The sequence below is a fragment of the Larimichthys crocea genome, chromosome XII (assembly GCF_000972845.2).
Source record: "Larimichthys crocea isolate SSNF chromosome XII, L_crocea_2.0, whole genome shotgun sequence".
Taxonomy (NCBI): Eukaryota; Metazoa; Chordata; class Actinopteri; family Sciaenidae; genus Larimichthys; species Larimichthys crocea.
Window position 1 is genome coordinate 30,095,678 of NC_040022.1, and position 20,944 is coordinate 30,116,621.

General features: G+C 42.9%; 1 protein-coding gene across 3 annotated transcripts in view; it reads left to right on the top strand.

Moving 5' to 3' along the window:
• Positions 1–2,398: 2,398 nt before the first annotated feature.
• Positions 2,399–20,944, top strand: part of LOC104932786 (shisa family member 6) — a 76,513-nt gene continuing 57,967 nt past the window's right edge. For all 3 annotated transcript variants that reach the window (XM_019260446.2, XM_019260447.2, XM_019260448.2), the window contains exons 1-5: positions 2,399–2,615; positions 3,028–3,908; positions 9,147–9,304; positions 15,493–15,588; positions 15,978–16,046. In XM_019260446.2, coding sequence (XP_019115991.1) covers positions 3,349–3,908; positions 9,147–9,304; positions 15,493–15,588; positions 15,978–16,046 — 883 coding nt within the window. In that variant the 5' untranslated portion in view covers positions 2,399–2,615; positions 3,028–3,348. The remainder of the gene's footprint in view (positions 2,616–3,027; positions 3,909–9,146; positions 9,305–15,492; positions 15,589–15,977; positions 16,047–20,944) is intronic.

Below are 20,944 nucleotides of genomic sequence, written 5' to 3' on the forward strand. Positions count from 1 at the left end.
TGGGTCTTGATTTGGTTTAGCTCAGAGCACCAACCAAAATGTCTGCCCCAGTTCTGGTGCAAAGGGGAATTGCTCTCCTCTGACACCGGCCCCCGTTCAAGGGTCCGCTCCGCCGCCTTTGTTAATGAGCCAGGCAGCCTCAACATGTTTCGGAAGCTTCACACTCCATGCAAAGTGAATCTTAACGCCGTTTTGGTATGACTGTGCATCGCGTGGCTCGTCGACCTTGCAGGTGTCTGATCTTCCATACTGTGCCTCTTGACTTTAAGTGGTCCCATAATAATCTTTACTTTACATCACGAGCCTGCGGCGATATCCACCATTAGTTATGAGCATATAAAGTGTATTATTATAGGTATGAGCAGACACAGAGAGTGAGGGGAAGCGAGGGTTAAATATGGGAACATTAAAGGTCACAGTGGTGTTGTTACCGACTTCTTAACTACTGTTAACAGGTTTTATTGCCGACAGACTGGGAGGTTTTCTGCCTCATTAGGTTTCTTTTTATGTATTTATGAAGTGTTTTCTGCCTCATTAGGTTTCTTTTTATGTATTTATGAAGTTTATTTTTTTTTTCAGTGCTGAAAAGTTAAAAATATGTTGCATGTGATGCAAACCAATTAAACCGGGCCCTCATCTCATGTCAGATATCAAATTTCAGTTGAGATTATTATGTTGAAAGTCAAATTGTGTGTCTGTGATAAACTGCATCTAAACTCAATAAACAATATTTCAAATTAAAAGTCTGTCTTCTGAAACTTTTATCTAAAAGTATTTTAAAATCTCAGACTTCGTTTTACTCTTCGAACTTTCTTTTTATTTCGAGTCTTCTTCCAGCAGCATCGGGGTTTCTCCCGTCAGCACATGAAACACGTCGTCTTGTTTCGATCCGACATCGTTTTAAATGAGTCACAGTCACATCGATCAGCATCCCACAATGCACCAGCTCGTCCCCACAAAGGCGCCACAAGGAGAAAAATTCGGGGGAATTTTAATCGTATTCACAAATGTGTTTCAATCCTGTAAAATCTGGTTGCGGCAGATGGTGAGAATGAGCACATTAAAACATCGCAGACAGGTGATTCGACATCGCGTCCAATTGACTTTCAAATACTCTGCTGTCATTGCCTGAACTCCTCTGTCCTCGTTCACTCAGTCATTATCCGGCGTGTCAAAGCTCATCCATCTGGTGTGCAGACTGAAAAAAGATTTATTTGTCTTAGGCAGCTTCAGTGCTGTTTGATCAAGGTGAATGCTGTTTGACCAAGGTCTGCCGTTATTACCTTTATAACAGAGAGGTTCAACGTCAGCGTCATTATATTCAACGGAGCAACTTTAAAAAACCAAAAACACAAAACACAAAAAACGCTGCCGTCATGTGAGGTTTAAAGTCCTACAACAAGTTCAAGGTCAGTCCAGCTCGGCGTCTGTCTTTCTTTTATTTCACCAACCACTAAAAGTCAGTCCCACATTTACTCTTGTCCGGCAGCAACAACAACAACAACAACTCTTCTCCTCTGCCATTATGTCCATAGAGGCTGCTGATCGTCTCTCATGGGTGGATAACGTCAGCTAATTCACGCAGAATGAATGTGATCCATTATACTTATGTATTGTCCAGCTCCGGTTCTGGCATGACACTGTCTCCACTCCCTGATAAAACCGCCTCTTCTTCTTCTTCTTCTTCCGTTCTTCTCTACAACAAGTTCAAGGTCACCAACAGCAGTCAGCCCAGCTCGGCGTTTGTCTTTCAGCCCTTTTATTTCACCAAGTAGATTTACTCTTGTCCTCTTCGCTCTCTTCTCCTCTGCCATTATGTCCATAGAGGCTGCTGATCGTCTCTCCTGGGTGGATAAATCAGCTAATTCACGCAGAATGAATGTGATCCATTATACTAACTTACGTATTCTCCACTCGCTGAAAACCGCCTCCTCTTCTTCTTCTTCCCGGTACTCTGACTAACAAACTGAGCTAACGGCAGCTACAGTTGGTAGCAGTTTACTTCACTGTCACATCAGGAAACTCTGTAAATCACAGATTCACCCGATGTAGCCGCTTTAATTTCAGAACTTTACTTTGAAAAACTAAAAAAAACAGAAATTTCCCACTTGTGCAGCAGACAGTAAATCCTTTCTGCACTCACGTGACATTTGATTTATAAGCCTAAAGTAAACCACACACACACACACACACGCACACACCGCAACACAGGGCGTGATTGGTAACTTGTGAGTGGATGCAGCTTGTGCGCGCACTGATGCGTGAATGTTCACGCAGCTGCAGCAGCAGCAGCAGCGCCTCGCCTCTTACAGACAATTTCTAATACAGTTATCTCTTTCTGCGAGTTATCGAGTGAAGCCTGGAGGCATATGACCAAAGCAGGGGAGAGGATGGAGGAGGATGGAGGGAGGAGGATGGAGGGTGCCGATTGATAATTAACTGAGGTACCTGAATCAGTGACGTGGGTGGAGAGGAGGAGGAGGAGAGAGAGGGAGAGAGGTGGAGGGAGGCGGGCCGGAGAGGAGAGAGAGAGGTCTCGCCTCTTGTCTTGCTGAGGCTCTTTGATTCAGTGGCAGTGGCTCAGACAACCCCCGTTACCGGCCACCGTTAACCCGGTAAGTCCTGCTCATCTCTTCTTCTTCTTCATCTCTCTCTTTTTATTTTTGTTGCTTTTCTAGTGAGAGATTAAAAAAATGAACTAAGTTTAACGTTTTTCAGGAAGTCGGATGAAACAAAGTTTACGCGTAAAATTGACGCGTAATTTTGAATTTACGCGAATCTGTTTTCCACTTAAATCATCTGATTTTATGTTTGAAGTGACAGTGAAATCTATATTTAAATTTATTTTAGTGCTGAAATAATCCACCTTTAAACTCGGGGCGCTGTCCGCGGTGCTGACAGAGTTTTCCAATAATCGATCCTCTCCCTTTAAAACCTCTTTATTGATCAGGTTCCTCCTGGCTTCAGTGGCTTCACATGAAGTCACATTTCTCCTCATTTCATGCTCCATTCTCTCTTCATCCACAGTGAAAACTACGAGCTCCGTCAAACAGAGGAGGAGGAGGAGGAGGAGGCAGCGTCTCAAGAAGAAGAAGAAGAAGAAGCAGATCAAGAAGGAGAAGAAGATTTTTGGAGCTTTGCTGCTTGACAGACACCAGAAGTGACAAAGAAGATGCGCTGTGTGCCAAAGTCAAAGTCAGTCAGTGAGAGCTTGGCACGCACAGGAGTACCCGCGATGAAGAAACCCGCAAGAAGCTCCACTCGGTAAAAGAAGTGGAGATACTCAGAGAGACAGACAAGACAGAAGAGAGTGGAAGGCCAAAGATTAAAACACCAGCAGGTCCTCAAATGATGGGGATAAAGCACCTCCTGCTGCTTTTGATTTACTTAGACCCGCTGAATGTCCTGTGCGCCGTCACCACCAATAAAAAGAGCAAAACCCCGCCGAGGAGGAACCAAAAGGTGAAGGAGGTCAACGGCAGCACCACTGCGGTCCCGTTGGCCGCGGTCGTCCCGGGGAAGATCACCCAGGTCCAGGCGCCCACGGTCCAGCACGACACCTGCCTGGGTTACTACGACGTGAGCGGGCAGTACGACAAAGAGTTCTCCTGCAACAACACCGACCACCGCTTCTGCTGCGGCAGCTGCTTCCTGCGCTTCTGCTGCGCGGATCGGGGGAAGCGGCTGGAGCAGAAGAGCTGCACCAACTACAACACTCCGGATTGGATCAAAACACAGCCTCCATCACCTGCGCCAACAGGTGACACGTACGACCCGGCGCTGGACCAGACCAACACCACGGTGTACATCACCTGCGGGGTCGTGGCGCTCGTCATCGCCATTGGGATTTCTGCAAAAGTTGCCTATGATCAAGCCACCAAACCGCCTCAGGAAATGAATGTGCACAGGTAAGTGTCTCACAGATGATATGCATGAAATCTTCCTCAGCATCATTTTAGTCATAAAACATGTTTAATTCGTCTCCAGTGCAATGAGGCTGCTATAAACTCTAGGAGAAGATATCAGACTGTCACATTACGCTGCAGTTTGGAGCCCAAAAGTGGAAGTGCAAGAACATGAATCTGCTGCCTCAGAATCACAGGTTCAATCTGAGCTCATGCCCTTTCTATGGTCCACATCCCATCAGTGTTGGAGGAGGGAGGGTGGATGTGAGGATGAGAGGATGGGGTGGGTGTCCGTACAAAAACCCCAGAGGGGTTAAAGTAAATGCCAGCGATCAGCCTGATGGGAGTGGTCTCTCCTCACAGTGACAATATGTTTAAATCCTCCAGGCAGCGATAGTGGTCACTGAACTGCTGATGAGCAAGAAGGAAGAAAAAAAAGCAAACAAACATCCTGAGGACATTTTCAGTCAAACCGCTGCACACGGAACATTGTCCTCCCCATCATCAGACCACCCAACGCGTCCTCAGTGTTGGCAGTTACTCTTATTTTCCTTGCATATGAGGAGCTGCTGTTATCTGAAACAAATCACACTGAATCTCCTTTACTGCTCCCAAAAAACACAAAGTCTGAGGCATTTAAAAGGCTGCTGGTACAAGTGGTGACAGTTTTGACTCGAGCTGTGGGTTCAAGCACAAGTGTGCTTTCACAGAACTCGGTTTCGAATCTTAAAGGGTTACTTCAGGTTCTCTGACGTGAGGTTGCACGAGGTACTGATTCATAGTCAGTGTTTTTATCTACAGCAGGTGGCGTTTGGTTCGCCTCCAGTTTGAAGACGCAGACCGAACGTGATGCAGGGGGGCAGCAACAAAACAGATCTTAAACCACCTAAAAAAAGTCAAGATCAATTTATGTCTATGCTATATTTGAAATGTTTTAACCACATTGCCATCAGGCAGCATTCATATCCATCGAGGCTCTCTTCAAAACCATGTTTCATTGATAAAAAACAAATTTTTCCTCACAGAACATGAGTTGATGGTTTACCGCTGCTTCTGTTGGTCAGTTGGTTTGTGTTGTTTTGTGATTTTGGTGTTTAGATGCAGATCGAGGTTGTGCCACGTTAAAATTTTTTGGGTGGCGTTGGAGCGAGCGATCTAAACGACCATTTCCAGATAAAAAAAAGGTCTGACAGCGAAGTAAAGTGGCTGATACAGTACACAGACTGATGATGAATTCTACTGAGGTGGTTAAAATCTGTTCAGTTGCTGCCCCCCGTCCACAGCAACACATTGATTGGCTTCATGTTCGTCTGCTTCCACAAACTGAGGTCATGTTGACTGCACAGAAGTTACCTTACTCCACCTTTCTTCAAATTGAGCCCCGCCCACTTTCAAACTACTCCACCTTTCTTCAAATTGAGCCCCGCCCACTTTCAAACCAATTGGAGAAGCACAGAGAAAACAAGAAAATCCGTCACGTGATGAACTGTTTGAACGTCAGCAGGTTTTTGCGTGTTCATGTTATCAGGATCTTTGCAGGCAAACGAATCCTGTAACACGAGCTGAAATGAAAGGAAATGTCTCATTTAACTGTTTTAATCATTGTTTTAATCGTTAGTTGTAGTTTTTCAAACAGAAATGTCACGTTTGGTGGTTCTACGTCTCAAACATGAGCTGCTTCTTGGTTCTTTTATTGTAGCAAACCGAGTATCTTCAGTTTTTTGGACCCAATGCGAACAAATCTGAAGACATCTTGAGGCTGTTATTGGTATTTTCTACTGTTTTATAACAACAATGATTATCCGATAATAAAAAATAATCGTTAGTTGCAGCCCCATCTGTGTGGAAAAGCCTAAGGCGGGATATGATTTTGGTTTTTACCATTATTTGTTGAATTTATGAGGGATTGGACGCAGGTTTTCTTTTCACATTTCAAAGACGTGCAAGTCAGGCAAAAGAAGAAACCTGAAACTCAATTTGTCTGTCTCTGTCTATGTTGTTATGCATGCTGGGATACTCTCCACCTATACTGACGCAGGTACTGAAAATGGGTTTTTAAAATAAAATTGCATGTTTTCCACCCGCTGATGAAGGAAAAATCACCGCCACTTAGTCAGCGCTCTTATCCGAGAGTCACCTGCCATTATTCAGAGCCCATTCGGGACGCAGCAGAGGAGGACGTCTTGCATTCATTTATGGATATGAAGATAATCGAGCATTGTTAAGTCTTTGTCATTAAACTTTGGAGCCTACTGCTTCGAAAATGTCAGGGGATATTACTCAGCCTTCTTGTTCAGACAAACAAAGTGACAACAAAAGAAGTCCAAATTCCAGCCCTGACGACGACACAAAGCAGCTCTTTCAGTCGACCAGTTATAGATTAAATTTAAGCTTCAGTGATCGCTGTAAGTGTCTTTTCAGAAAAAGTTGGCACAGTCAGCTTTTAATATCCATATGGACTCATGAGACTTTATAATACAGGGTTTTATTTGAAACAACAGACAAAAGGAATAAGAAAGCTCATGATGCAGCACTTTTTCCCATCGCTGCTCTGGAAAACGAAGAGATGGTGGAGTTTATGTCTTCTTACTGCACTTCAATCCTAGCCATGGGGCGTACTTTCAAGTGGATCTGCTTAATGCCACCACTTCAGTGCGAGCGAGCGGCCATGAGAGTTTAGAGCGGTCGATTAAAGGAGAAGATGTGGCTTGCTGGGTGCTCAGTAGTGTGTTTTTTTGTTTGTTTTTATGATTTGTTTATTTCCACCGATCATTTGGCACATGGAGCTGTCGTAATGATCTCTGCTGGAATAGACCACTGAGGCTGGCAGCAGACATCCGCGCTGACAGCCGTGACCAAAAAGAAGTCGTGGAACACGGGATTAGCTTATATATATATTTGGCGAGGGGCCTGCTTCTAAAAAAGTGGGAGCTTCTCCGTTAATTTCCGGCGCTTCTCTAATGTAATTTAGACTCCTACCTCTGCGACTGAAGGGGAGATTGTGAGCAGAATACCGAGCCGTTGGCAGACCTTTGCTGTTTGGTCTGTGACCTTCACCGAAACACAAGAAATGCCGAGTGAGAGTTAAAGCCAGTGATTTGAACAGGCTGTATTGATCACCTTCTGCAGAGCAAACCAAGATGCAATTTAGGTGGTGAGAATAATGCTTTGTTCTCGGATTGCAGAAGTAAAAGGCAAAGCGACTGTGAAAGGGTGGTAGCAGAATAACTGAAAGTTCATATAGAAATACAGAAAAAGGGCAAAGTTTGCATAAGAAGTTTGCTCTTTGGCTTCAGGGCCAATATTACAAGCTACAGGCTTTTGGCTCTAAAGAAATATTGGTTTCAGGAATAAAGATCAACTGATTGCAGATATGGATGAGACTGGTGTTGTTCTATATTTTTGTTACTACGACTACGATGTGTGAACCCATCTCTTAATACAATTCGATTTCTCGACCCAGTCTGCAGCCCTCAGGTTGAAACCCTTTGTTTCCAACTGAAAATATAAAGTTTAATTTTTAAATGTTATATTTTTATGTTGAACATTTGCTTAAGGACTACACTACCTAACTTCGAAGTAACTAATCAAACATTTGTGCAATTTGTTGGAGCTAACTGTGGCAGCGGTTGGTTTTATGGAGCTCTACGCCAAAGAGGAAGAAAATATATGAAGCTTTGATAAACACAATACTTGATTTTATTGTTTGATTTGGACTTTTCATTAACTGTATGAAAAGTATGGACTATAACCAACTTTCTGTTTAACTTTAAAACTGGTTTCATACCTCTCTAACTCTCTCTTTATGTTGTAAAGGAATACATCTATTTTTCTGAAATTGTGGCGTTCCACAAGGCTCTATACTGGGCCCACTGTTGTTTTCACTTTGCATGCTTCCCCTTCAGCCTCTTTAATACCTCTTTGGTAGTTTTAAAACCTCATCACTGACTTTCAAAGGCAATAATATCTTACTGGATGGAGCTCTGCTTATTCGGTCTTTGCTCATTGCGAAGGAGTCTCCAGACTTGGAAACGCTCTACGCACTGATTGATGTTGACTACATCTTCAACTTATTTTAAATGTCTTATAAGAAAGCTTTTGTTGATATTTAATTCTATGTTTTATGTTTTTTTTAAACTCTTAACATTATTCTCCATCCCCTTTATATTTTATTATTATTTTTTTTTATTTTAAGCATTTTTTAAAAAAACTTTCTTATGTAAAGCAGTTTATAAATGTAGTTAAAAATAAAACATTGAATAAGTGTCTATATCATTACATATCTAACCTATTGTCACCATTTGCACAATTCTTTATTAGACAAATTTAAGCAATCCTTATCCAAATGTTTTAGGATATATGATGCATTAAAAACAAGAATTGACCAATATATTAACAGATGTTTTAAACTGAAACAATAATATTAATATCAACCCTAAAAATACAGTATGGATAAAGTAGGGCTCTATTAAGGTTATAGACGGCGTTTCTAAAAGTCAGAAGTCTTTTGTACTTCTGTGGTTTCATTTCCAAGTCTAGACGATCTCCTCTCTCATAAAAACAAACGTTAAAAGTCGGACCTGTTCCTGCAAAACTACTGTAGCTCTTGCTGCACACGACATATCAGCCAACTGGGACAACGCAAAATCAGGTCGCCTCTGTCTGCGTAAAAGAAAACGGCTAAAGTGTGCTCATCCTGGAAGGGAAATGCTATTAATATACTGTATATCTCCCAAAGTCACAGAGTTATGGAAAAGTGGACTGTGTGGTTGCTTTAGGTTGACATTGACACAGTTAAATTGCCCTTTCATTTCCTTTAAGAAAACGCAGCGCCGGCAGTCCATCTCGCAGAGTGTCACCGCGCCTCGAAGAGTTGGAACTGGTGTTGGTGAAATATTGCTTTTATTTTGTGGCTTCAAAGAGAAGACACTGACTTAACTCTTAATAAATGGGCCTCGAGCTTGAGTCCGGCACACATAATAGGACTTGTCTGTACCTTGTGTACCGTGCTATTGAAACTCCCTAACTCCCTTGTGACTCTGGGTGTAATTAGGATTTCCTCTCTGCTTTGCTGCAAACCTCTATGATTCAAATTGGAGCTGTAGCTAAATAAATTAGGAAGACCTTTAGGGGGATGGCGAGAAGACGGAAAAAAAATATGTTGGTAATTGGGAAAGAGAAACATTGCAGTTTAAGCATTTCTCTTTTTTCCCCCTCTCCATTGGTGTGATTTCTTTTCAGAGCCCTGGCAGACATTCTGAGGCAACAAGGACCCGTTCCAATATCTCAGTATGAACATGAAAACATTGCAGCGATTGATGGGTCGCCCAAAGACGAGACGCCGGTCAGAAGCTCGAAGAATCATTACACACCCGTTCACGCCAAGGCATCAAACCATGGTAGGTGACACCGCTCTGCTTTTATACAGATTAATAGCTCCGACGTGTTTGAAGGCCAAATAACTGTGTAGCTTTCACTGCAAGTCCAACTTTATAAAGTGAAAGAAAGAACCTCTTTTCTGTCCTAAATCTGCCACAACATCCCTTTGATTGACATCCACTAAAATAGATGGACGAGCTGTGAATCTTAAGCTCTTCCCCTCAATCTTTCTCAAAAAAAGGGAACATATAATATAACGAATTAAAAGCAAGGCCAAGGCAAGAGTTCTCGTCTCCCTCACGCTGCCGTCCCATAAGCCTACTCAGCACTGGCTCAAAATTGAGATGCAAATTATCATCTTCTGCAGGAGACCTAAGCTTTTTTGTCCAGAGATAATTCTGTCGTGCAACGCTGTTCCTTCCTCCTACTTTTATCCAGTCGGTCTCCAGATCCCTGCTCCGGGGATCAGCTTGTTTCCTAAGTGCCCTAGTATGGTGTCCCAGATTCAACAGTGTTATGTTTCACTCTCGTGTCACCCTGCCTCCACAACCCTCTTTTCCACCACCTCCACCCAACATGGAGTGAAATAGAGACTGTTCTGAACTGCAGGATGGGAGTTGCTTTTCTAAGTTTCTTGCAGGGGAATGACTATTTATCTGGTGATCCTCAGCCCAGATTAAATTGTCTTCTATCGTCGTCATTTGTGAGTTTCAAAAAGGACATTTTGTGATTTTGGTTGTGCAATTACAGTAGATTTTACAACTAAAGCAGTGAGTGTATCTTGAGAGTTACATTCCGCAATAGATTCATCAAAGTAAAGGTATGTTCTTTCATTATTTTAACACTTTTAATGCAGTACTAAATGTGCAGTATGTGTGGGGTTCAGTTTGGTTTAGAAAGTCCAGGAATTCACAAAGTTCTTTAAAGTTTATCAAAGAATGTAGAGTAGTAGAGTACGTAGCTGGAAAAGTAAAAACCATGTGCCACCAAGATCACCCAGGCAAAATGAACCGAACCTTCATGAGACTGAAGCTGAGACTTCATTTCCATAACTGCTTATCAGGGTCACGGGGGGCTGGAACCGGTCCAAGCTGACACTGGGCGAGAGACAGGCTACATCCCGGGCAGGTCGTCAGTCCACCACAGGGGCTGACACATAAAGACAAGCAACCATTCACACTTTTAGAGTCACCCATTAAGCTATGACCCACTAACGGACTGTTTTGCTGGTTGCTCACCCCATGTGTTAGGGGCCAAGGTTCCAATCTCTGCATCTCTCAAGCTGTCACTGTCTAATAAAGAGGTCTAAAAAAATAACTTATTTTGACTACAAGTGGGAGAAATTAGGGCATCAATGGGAGACTTTAGCACAACCTAAAGGAACTAAAACTTCACTTGCCAATCTCTTGGAATACACGACAGCTCGACAGCCAGCATGGAAATGTTCTCATCCATACACACCCCCAACCCTGTCACTGCTTACACTACATCACCTGACATGGACAGGTTATGCTGTAGTTAGATGAAAGCATCAGAGAGGGTTTGTTCTCTGTTTCACTGGGAATGAACGCCGGAAAATCTAAATCCATATCGGTAATAAAATACAACAGGTTTTAAATTCCACCCTTCCATTCACATAAAACCTTTATTGAGCTCAATTTAACGTGTCCTTGTCTTCTTTAAAGTTGCTTATCTTTCTTGAAGTGCTGTAGTATTTGTATCCGCAGACAGTATGAGGGATGACATGACTTATTCAGACTTATTACATGGCCTTTAGATATTTTTTAAATAGCACAATTTGAAAAATGCAACAGTCAGAGATTATAAAGGTTCGGTTGTGGGTCTAACTGCTGTGCACTCATTTTTTTTTTAAAGCTTACCATGGTGCACCTGTTCCTCTGTTTGTGCAAACACGTAGTAAAGATTACTCCTCTGTGTGATTCACAAAGTTCACAGAAAAGATGTCTTAAACCTGCATCACATCGTATTGTTTGCTGGGTGAACAGTTCCTGGACCTCACATCACAAGGGTGGAGCGTTTGAGCAAATAAGAGGAGGGTGGAGGGTTTCCAAGCAGGGATGGAGGCACTTCAGGGAAAGCATGACTCAGATTTTATGACAAATTTATGACAATAGTGATGTCAATAGTCAAAGCTCATTATATTTATAGTGTGGGTATTATTTCAAGCTGTTGTCGGGCTTCTCTCAGATTCATTTTTCTTTGTGACGGTCACAGGAGTCAGGCAGCTTTGAAGAAAGCATCGATGGATATAACGGCTTCAGTTTCCTTTTGGAAAGGGCTCCCGAACAGCACAAAGAGGCAGTTAAAACAGTCTAACAATAACATGCACTTAAATGTTAGATTTTTTTTAGTTAGGTGGAAAAAATATGTTTTGGTGTTGCCCCCCGTCCATAACAGTGCATTGATTAGCTTCCATAAAGGTAGATATCAGTCAAAAAGTGTCTTGAGACATGATCTGAGCAATTTACTCATATTTGTGTGCATGCTCAACTTTGATATCATATATCTTTAAAGAGTTAGAGCTACAGCTTCAAGTTTTAGACATTGAGAGTGGTGAACACATTCTAGGACATTTTGTTTTTCTTCTCATAAAAGGCCTAATTAAGAATTAAAACTTGGTTTATAGTCTAGAGTAAATGTTTATAATTAGATTTAGGTTAAGGTAAGGGTTTATGACAAAAGAAGAGTTTGTCCTGCTCCAATCTGACGTGTTAAATCACCCTTAATTATCATAGAGAGTCACAATATGCAGACGACACCTCTCTCTTCATTGGAGGTTCAGTTGAATAGATTAAGAGCATATAGCTTTGACCTTTTAAAGTTTAATTTGGGTCCATGTGTGATTTTATTCTATGGGCTTTCCTTTTATATATTACATGACATGTTTTATTAATATCTAGCTGGATAGCTGACTGCTTATTACTGAGAAACGTTTTTGTAATTCAGGGTTTCATGCTCACAATGTTTAGTTTATCTTTGAGATTTCCAGTGAATAGGTTGGATACGTGTAGAGAATATATCATAAAGAAAGTCGTAATGCAGTTCAAGTCTGTTTTTGAAAGGTGCAGTATGCCTGTCTGGCAGAAGTCGGTGTCTTTGCACCATTCTCTGACCTCACGATGTTTCCCATTGCGGTCAAGGATAAGCAGTTAGAGGAAGAGAAAATGGTCCACTTCAGGCTTATGAGATGACCTGTGTGAAGGCAGCCGGCAGCTGCAGCAACTCTGGTCTGAAACCATCTGCTGGGTCAGATCTGAGGATGAACATAGATTTGAGTCGACAGTGATGTAGCAGCAAAGATATACTGGCATTAGCTTCTATTTATATATTCTATAAGTGATAAAACTGGCATTAAAAATAATAATAGTTAAGCCAACGAGCAATTTTATGGCATTTTTACTAAAAAATGTCTGAATTTGAACTGAAGCATCGGCATTACATGATGTGAACTCATCCCACTTGATGTTCCAGAAGAGATATTACACCTAGATGTGATGCTGATGAAGTGTGTCTTGCAGTGTCGATAGCACTTCTCCAGAATCGTCCTAGAGCGAGCATCGTTTTCGATTTCCCAGCGTTACTGTTCTCTTCTCTCATTGTTTGCTCTGAAGTTTTGATGGCGCTGTGAAAAAAGGCGACAAATGTCTTTCACACTCTGCAGACATCATCCTCTGTAGCACTTTCACAGCAACTGCGTTCATTTGGACTTGCAGACGTTTACTATAAAACGACACGGGACCAGTTTTTAAGTGACATTCTGCAGGGACGATGTCATGTTGTTGAAGGATGTCTTAGTGAGTAACAATTAGAGACTGCTGGTGTCTATGAAAGCTACTAGAACCATTTACACTCTGTAAATTCACATTTTTTTGACATTGTACACCTCTTTCATCTGCAGAAGAAGACTTTGAAATGTAGTTAAAAGCTCTGGATGAAAGCAGCAGACTTTGAGTTAACACAGTTAAACCTTTTGTGTGGTGTGTATGACCCCCTTTGACATCACATTATGCAAACTGGAGTGCAGGAATGTGCTCGCTCGAGTCACTAATTTGATGTTTACTTGCCTCCCTGAAGGTCAATTTGAATGGTACTTTGTAAATTTCGCTTTTATCAGGAGATTTGAGTTCTTATCTCTCCGATAAATGACTTTGCCCTTCATCCATGAAGGTATGAACACCTTTAATAGTGAGGTTACTCTAAAAAGAACGGTAAGATCTCGTTTCATTATGCAGTGTAGACAAGGCAATTTTGAGGAACATTTCCAGAGATAATAAGAGGCTATAGGTTTCCACAGCCACAGGGGAACAATTTATATCACAGTCAGCATCTCCAGATACCCGATTTCAGCTCCGTGGTGTCGTCCTTGGAGCATGTGGAGCTTATGCATCATCAGAATTTTCACCCTGGGAAGCATCAAATAGCTATACTCGACTGTATCATCTACATAGATATGACGCCGTGCTGTTCAAAATCGCAAAATGCAAAGAAATGTGTGATTTATTTTTCTGTGCTTATTTACAGATCACAGGTCCCAAATTACCAGAGACGGCCAGAGTGCGTCAATAATCAGTTCATAGTCATCCTCTGGGTTTGATCAAAAGAACCAAACGAGCCGAGTGCCAAGCTTTAGCGTGATGAAGACCAGGCCTAATGGTCCCAGGTGTTTCTTCTCATTATGATAATTTGAAATGCTGTTCGAACTCGGCTTCCCGAGGCCCGAAGGTCTGAGTGATGTTATTGACTTTGAAGTGGATCCTTGGAGAAAGAGGCATTTAACTGTCGACTGGTTAATGTAGAGAAGTGAGTGAGGAGGAGATGTTCAAGGAACCAACTCTCCAGATTTGGGATGTTTTGTTCGTTTACCTCCTTTTTTTTGTCAATACAACGTCCTTTTACTTCTTTGTAAGACTCGTCTGTGATTGGCAGGACAATTGAATGTTGTCAGGGTGCTGGCTAGAGTGCGCCTTTGTGCTCAGGCCGTGCTCTCAATTACAGCACTGGTCCCGAGCGTTGGAGTTAACAGCGATGTGGTCGTAAATTGCATTACGGAGTGATCTTTTAACACGGGAAACTCAAAAGAAAGGTGTAAACCTGTGGACGAAGGAGGCTTAAATCTGTTCTAGCATCAAGTCTATCAAACTCCAATCATCTCGGCCCTGAGGAGCTAAAAAAGCATTTTCTAATTAAATTTCACTCACATTTCATTTACTGTGGAGAAAGGAAGGCCTGTTTGATAAATGGGTGAATATGAAAGCCTTCAGATTTCATCTCTGGCATCCTCGAGCGATACATATTGATGAGCCGATCCCACCTGATAGTCAGTTTTGTCAGTTATGCCATTTTAGTCCTGTTTAGTATTCCTGTCATCTGTGGCTACTGCTTCATAAGAAAGGACGGGCGCTGACTGGAGAATTGACTGCAGACATTAAAGGATCAATCAAACCAGCATTTGAAATGGAGAAATTTGGTGCATTTACTCATGGGGTTGAAGTAAAGTCACCTTTGTCTTGATGGTATCGACCTTTGAGGGAACTCCAAACTGGCACCAATTACTCGAAATTTGGTTGCAACACATTTGGATGGAAACACGTAAAGGTTCTTATCGTGGCTATGGGTTTTAATTATCCCAACTTTGTTCTTGTCTGTCATTTTGACATAGTGGATGGCTCCAGATTGTACAATATCCATGAGCCTCGGCCAATGTTGTTGCGCAGAGCATTCATTCCGGTTTCATCGATGAGTTTGTGAACATGACGAGGCATCATAGTCACTGAATTCGTCTAAACTTGATCCAGAAACTAGAAAGTAAATTCATTGAAGCTGCAGATTGTCACCAAAGAGGTAAAGCTCGGTGACTTCATGGTTCTTACCTTCCGACGTTGTAGGGGGTGGCCGGATGGGACCATTGAAAATCTTGACGCCAAGACCATTTCAGAGAGGAGTCAACGGTCAGACTATGAACTTGTCCTGTTAGTGACCAATTAACTAAGTTAACTATTTTTGCCAACAGTGAACAAAAAGATCTAGTCTTGGTGCCACCATGCATGTACCCCATGTACCATTGCTGAGTCGCAGTGGCCTGGGTTCGATCTTTGCTGTGCTGTACTCTCCGTAATTTTTTCTAAACCCTTCCTTTAGCTCCACATGCTGCTGAAATATTAATTTTCCACATTTTTCTTTCCACCAGGGCACTATGGGAAAGAAAACCTGCGCAGCGGAGGCCAAGACATGCACAACTTCATCTCCTCCGGCTTCGTGACACTCGGACGTGGTCACTTGAAAGGTAAAAATCAACTCATCATCGTTTTTTTTTCCACTTCGCGGTAGAATAATCATTTCACTCACAGAGCTTCTGTTGTCATGCTGTCACTCTCCTTCTGCCAAGAAATCAAATAACGTGACTGCGACTGTTGTTTCAGCTCAGTGGAAGTTGGACATTGCAAGATGTCACTTCAAGCCATTATGTATTGTAAAGTCCACGCACACATTTATTATCTATGATTAAATCCACACTTCCAATGACAAAGTAACACTTCAGCACTTGGTAGGCAGCCAGTGTGAGCGCGGCACGGCACAGCAGTAGATTTCTCCACTGTTGTCTTTAATAAATCACAATCAGTGTCGTGAGTGAGAATGGGCTGTAAACAAGAGGCCTGTCGTTGGTTTTTACAGCGCAGCACTCCATAGACGAGTCGGGGCAGCTGTCCTGGCAGGGCGATCTGGACATCCCCATCTCCTACGGTACGTTTGTTCTTCCAATGTTCTGCCTTGTGTCAAAGAAAGAAAAAAAAAAACCTGCTTTCTGCTCGTGCCTGATAAGAAAACACTCACACGGGGCCGGGCCGAGTGGCCTTGGCTGATAATCGCAGCGGCCTCGTCGAGTGCATCGAGTGCCACAGCTGTGATATTTGATTTTTGACGGAGCCGCTGGAGTTTGTTTGACGGCAGGTTTGAACGAACGTGACGGCCGCGCAGTCGGGGTTCATTTAGACGACGCTGATGGACGGGTGATTAACACGGCTGCTCATTAACAGTGTAGAGAGATGATGACGAGGTGTGTTTGATGATGTGTGTGTGTGTGTGTTCGGTGTCTGAAAGCGTCAGCGTGAAGTACGCTTACTGAACTTCAGTATCGTTGGAGGTCTTTCTGCTTCATCCCTTCCTTCATTTCTTCCTTCATTCATTCATTCTCCCATTCTTTTTCCTTGCATGTTTCCTTCTTTACATCTTTGTTTTTCTTTCCTTCCTCCCTCTCTTCCTTCCTTTCCCACCTTGCATGATCCCTATTTTTCACCCTGATTGAATCGTGTTAATTTATTCATTTGTTTCATCGGTCACAGTTTGATGTTGATTTCTTCTGGATGATATTTGAGCTGTAATGTTGACGGTTTGTTGTGGAGGTCTTCACGAGGTCGCAGTCAGAAAACATTTCATTGAACCTGAATCCAGATCCAAATATTAGAGGTATCGATACAACGAGTGAAAACGATCTCTGCAGAGGATTCATCACTCTGCGGCAGCTTTTCCACTCTCAGTCTCTTTTGAGATCTGCTTCATTATTTCGGCCCCATGAAAAAGTTACAGTTGCTGCTGTAAAGTGACATAAATATCCAGAGAGCACAGAGCCAAAAGACGTTTCACTGAAGTGTTTTGGCAGTCTGTGTATTTTATCGAGCCGATGATTGCAACCCGACAGCTTTATTTTAGTCTTTGTGATGTAGAGCGGCGATCGCTGTGAGTGGAAGTTTCACAGTGGAAATGGCTTCGATGGGGATTTCGGAAACTCTCCTGGTTCACGTAACTTATTTGGAATCGCTTGTGTTTATTATTTGCAGCTCAGGAGACGATTAAACGTCTAAAATCTGGTTAAATCTGGATACAAAATGTAACTCAGGACACCTATGATCCTTAAAGTAGCTGCTTTACCGCCGGTGATGACCTGACCTGACAGTCATTGTTGGTGAAAATGACTCAAATCGCAGCGACAGAGAGAAATAAAACAGAAACTTAAGAACTCGAACACACAGAGATCATTTCTGACACAACACCTGGAGGCAAAAACTCAACAGCAGGTCTGAAAACAGCACGTCACCTTTCATGAACTGCAGGATGAATCGCTCGTCTTGTTATTTCAGTTCAAACATGACAGAAGTTATCTCATGAAACTTTCCATGGAGAGCAGGGACCCAACAACTTCCACCACGAGCCAGCACCTGGTGAAAGTGGCAAGGAAAAAACGACACGTAAGAGCTCACGGTGGACGACAAGCAACCAGTTGCTGGTTGGCGAGTTTGGAACGGTGGACGACAAGCAACCAGTTGCTGGTTGGCGAGTTTGGAGAGAAATAGATTTGTACAACTTTACACTTAGGTTGCAACAGACCTTTGTGAGGACTAACACTGGTGGAAGAAGAAGAAGAAGAAGAGCAATTTGGGGTTCAACACCTCAGCAGTGCCCTAAAAGTACAGTCCATAATCCCTGGACACTGCTGGTTCTGGAGGTTGTTTTTAAGCCCCAGGTCTGGCCGTGTTGACTGGAAGGTTGATACTGACAAACTACAATGCATTAGTGGTCATGGTGTAACGCACAGCGAGGGCTACTGGACCAGGATCAATAAAGTATCTATCTATCTGTCTTGGCCAAACAATCTGCGTCAAGTCCCGAGATGCAGGAGCCAAACCCGGCAGGAAAACCCCCTCGGTAGGTCTCGTAGGAAGTGTTTGGTCTCGGGTCCGGCCGTGTTTACTGGAAGGTAGACGCTGTGTTGGGGGTGTGACGCACTGTTTCCTCCTCCACGTTTGAATCATTTCAAGGAGAATCCGACTTGTTTGCATATTCATCTCGCTGACGCTGCCTTGTACTCGAGTAAATAAACTTTCAAGCAGCTCCGGCCAAAGACCAATATTTCTAATAAAGTGTCTGCGGCAGCGACCCTCCCCCGACTGTACCCGTCACCTATAAGCGGCCTTCATGCCCGGTAGCTGTCACTTCAAAGCGGAGGTCCTGTCAGCCTCCGTCGTACACGCCTGGGTTTAACAGCTGGCTGTCGGCAGACTCTGCAGCCCTCCACGGACCTCCTGTCAGGAGGAAGCAGACTGACAGATGTGCACGGTGTCGGCGGCGCTCTGCAAACACCTCGTGCCTCATTTCTTTAGAGATTACAGCCACAGCTAACATGTCGAGCTAACACAGGTCACCTGACTCAACAAACCTGTTTTAATGTGACAACAACCTTCAGCCCGGTTTCCTTCCTCCTCTCCTTTACTTTCTTTTTCAGTTTCCTTCTTCCTTCTGCTTTGCACGATTCCCTCTATCCTTCCGTCCTTTGTCTCCTTTGATCTGTTCCTTTCTCCCTTTCTTTAAATTCCTTCTTTCCACCCTTCCTTTGTTTCCTTCCTTCATCCATCCTTTGTTTCTTTCCTTCCTTCCTTCCTTCCTTCCTTCCTTCCTTCCTTCCGTCCTTCCTTGCTTCCTCACTTTATTTCCTTTTCTCTTTCCTTCTATCCTTTGTCTCCTTTGATCTGTTCCTTTCTCCCTTTCTTTAAATTCCTTCTTTCCACCCTTCCTTTGTTTCTTTCCTTCATCATTCCTTTGTTTCAATGCATCTTTTATTTCAGCCTTGCATGATTCTTTCCTTACTTCCTTCTTTCAGCTCCCTTCTTACTTTGTCTACTTCATTCATTCCTTCCCTTGTTTACTCCTTCCTTCATTCCTTCCTTCCTTCCTCCCACCTTCCTTTTCTGCCATACATCCTTTCCTTCTCTCTTCTATGCATTCTTACCTCTTTCCTTCCTTCTGTCTTTCCTTCTTTTCATCCTCCTCATTCTCCCTTCCATCCTTACTTCCTTCCCTCTTGCTTTCCTTGCTTCTCTTTCTCCTTTCCTTTCCTTTCCTTTCCTTTCCTTTCTCTTAATAATCTGTATTTTTACTCACATGTTATGCTGATATTTGTAGATTAAATATTGAATTTGTAAAACTGTATTGTTCCATTGACGTTCACGATAATTCCTTCATTATTGCCTCAGACAAACCACTGATGTCTGAGCATGTGTGTGTGTGTGTGTGTGTGTGTGTGTGTGTGTGTGTGTAACATCTCATTGTTTGCGTGGGCGCGTCGTAGTGAAAGGAACAGTACAGACTTGAATGTACGTCAGGGCTAACGAGCTGCTAAACAAAGCTCCGAGTAATGTTGTCATTAATATTCATGCATCCGTGATACAACACAACACTCCGAGCTTTGTGTGGATCCACACAGACGCACACACTCTACCTGCTTCAGTGTCTGACCGAGCGAGGCCGCCGTGAGGATGGTGCGTTCACTGACTCCCCGTCTGTCCATCTCTGGTCGCTCTGATGGATCGTCTGTAGCGATGCGGCTATTGAACAGCTCTGGACCACGAGCGAGTTTATTCTGATGGGAGGAAAGCAGCTGGTGTTCAAACTGTGCATCGAGTGCTTTGAGTTTGAGATCAGCCTCCCTGCATGTTGCAGTTTTCTTCTTCTTGAAGAAGAGTCCAGCTCTCTGCACTGTCTGACGTCCTATCTCGGACACAAGCCAAGACTAAAATCTTTAAGAAAGCTCACAAACGTCAGCTGGTCACTGTAGTTTTTGGCCAGTGTCACTAAAACAAGAGAAAATAGTCCAATAGTTGGATTAATGAGTGAATATTTATGTCAGAATGTGTCAAACTGAGCTACATTTGTTCGTTTCTCTCCAGCACTTTGGTGTTTTATCAAGTGTATTTTGATTTAAGCATTTAGAAACCGAATCTACAGCATTCATTTTCTTAAATGTTCAGTCTCTAATCTGTCGTCCCCTCTCGAGGTAAATAATCACCGTCCTCTTTCAGAAGCAAAGAATGAAGTGTGATGATGTTGGATGTTCTCCAAAGCTGACCGGGGAATCGCGCAGCCTCTGTTTTGGCTTCCCGCCAGAGCAGATGTGCTCACACATGTTTGTCGATGCGTACATATGTCCGTACGTGTACATCCTGCGTGTGTCATTATCGGGGAGGTTAAAGTGGAAATTTGGCATTAAGACTGAATGTTTCCCACATCTGTTTCCTGATTCCTGAAGAAGCTTTGCACATTTTATTCAATATATTTCACCCACAGAACATCTCAGTCATTTCATTATTCAGCTATGCAAACATGTAAAATGAAATTCAAGCTTTGGGGAAGACGTAGGAATTGTCTGACGTCTCCTAAAAGTCAAGACCGGTTTCCTTTAACTTTGACCGCGATCTTCCTACAATATTAATCAAACAGTAGTTGCTGAAACAGATCCAGACAGTGCTAACCACTGCACCACCGTGCTGCCCGATTCATATGAACATTTTCTAACCTTAAGGTTTGGTTCTGTCTTGGCAACTACTGTTAAATCACTTGGTTGAGATTGTAGGAAGATCGTGGTCAGAGTTAAAAGAAACCAGTACTGACTGTCAGATGCTCAAATTTCATTTTACACGACTGCATAGCCGAATAATGTAATGTCCGGTCATTACATTATTCGGCTATGCAAACATGAACCTTTCCAGGCACTCCGGCCTTCTTCCCACAGTCCAAAGACATGCAGATTAATTGGTGACTCTAAGTTGTCCATAGGTGTCAATGGTTGTTTGTCGGCACCTGTGATGAAC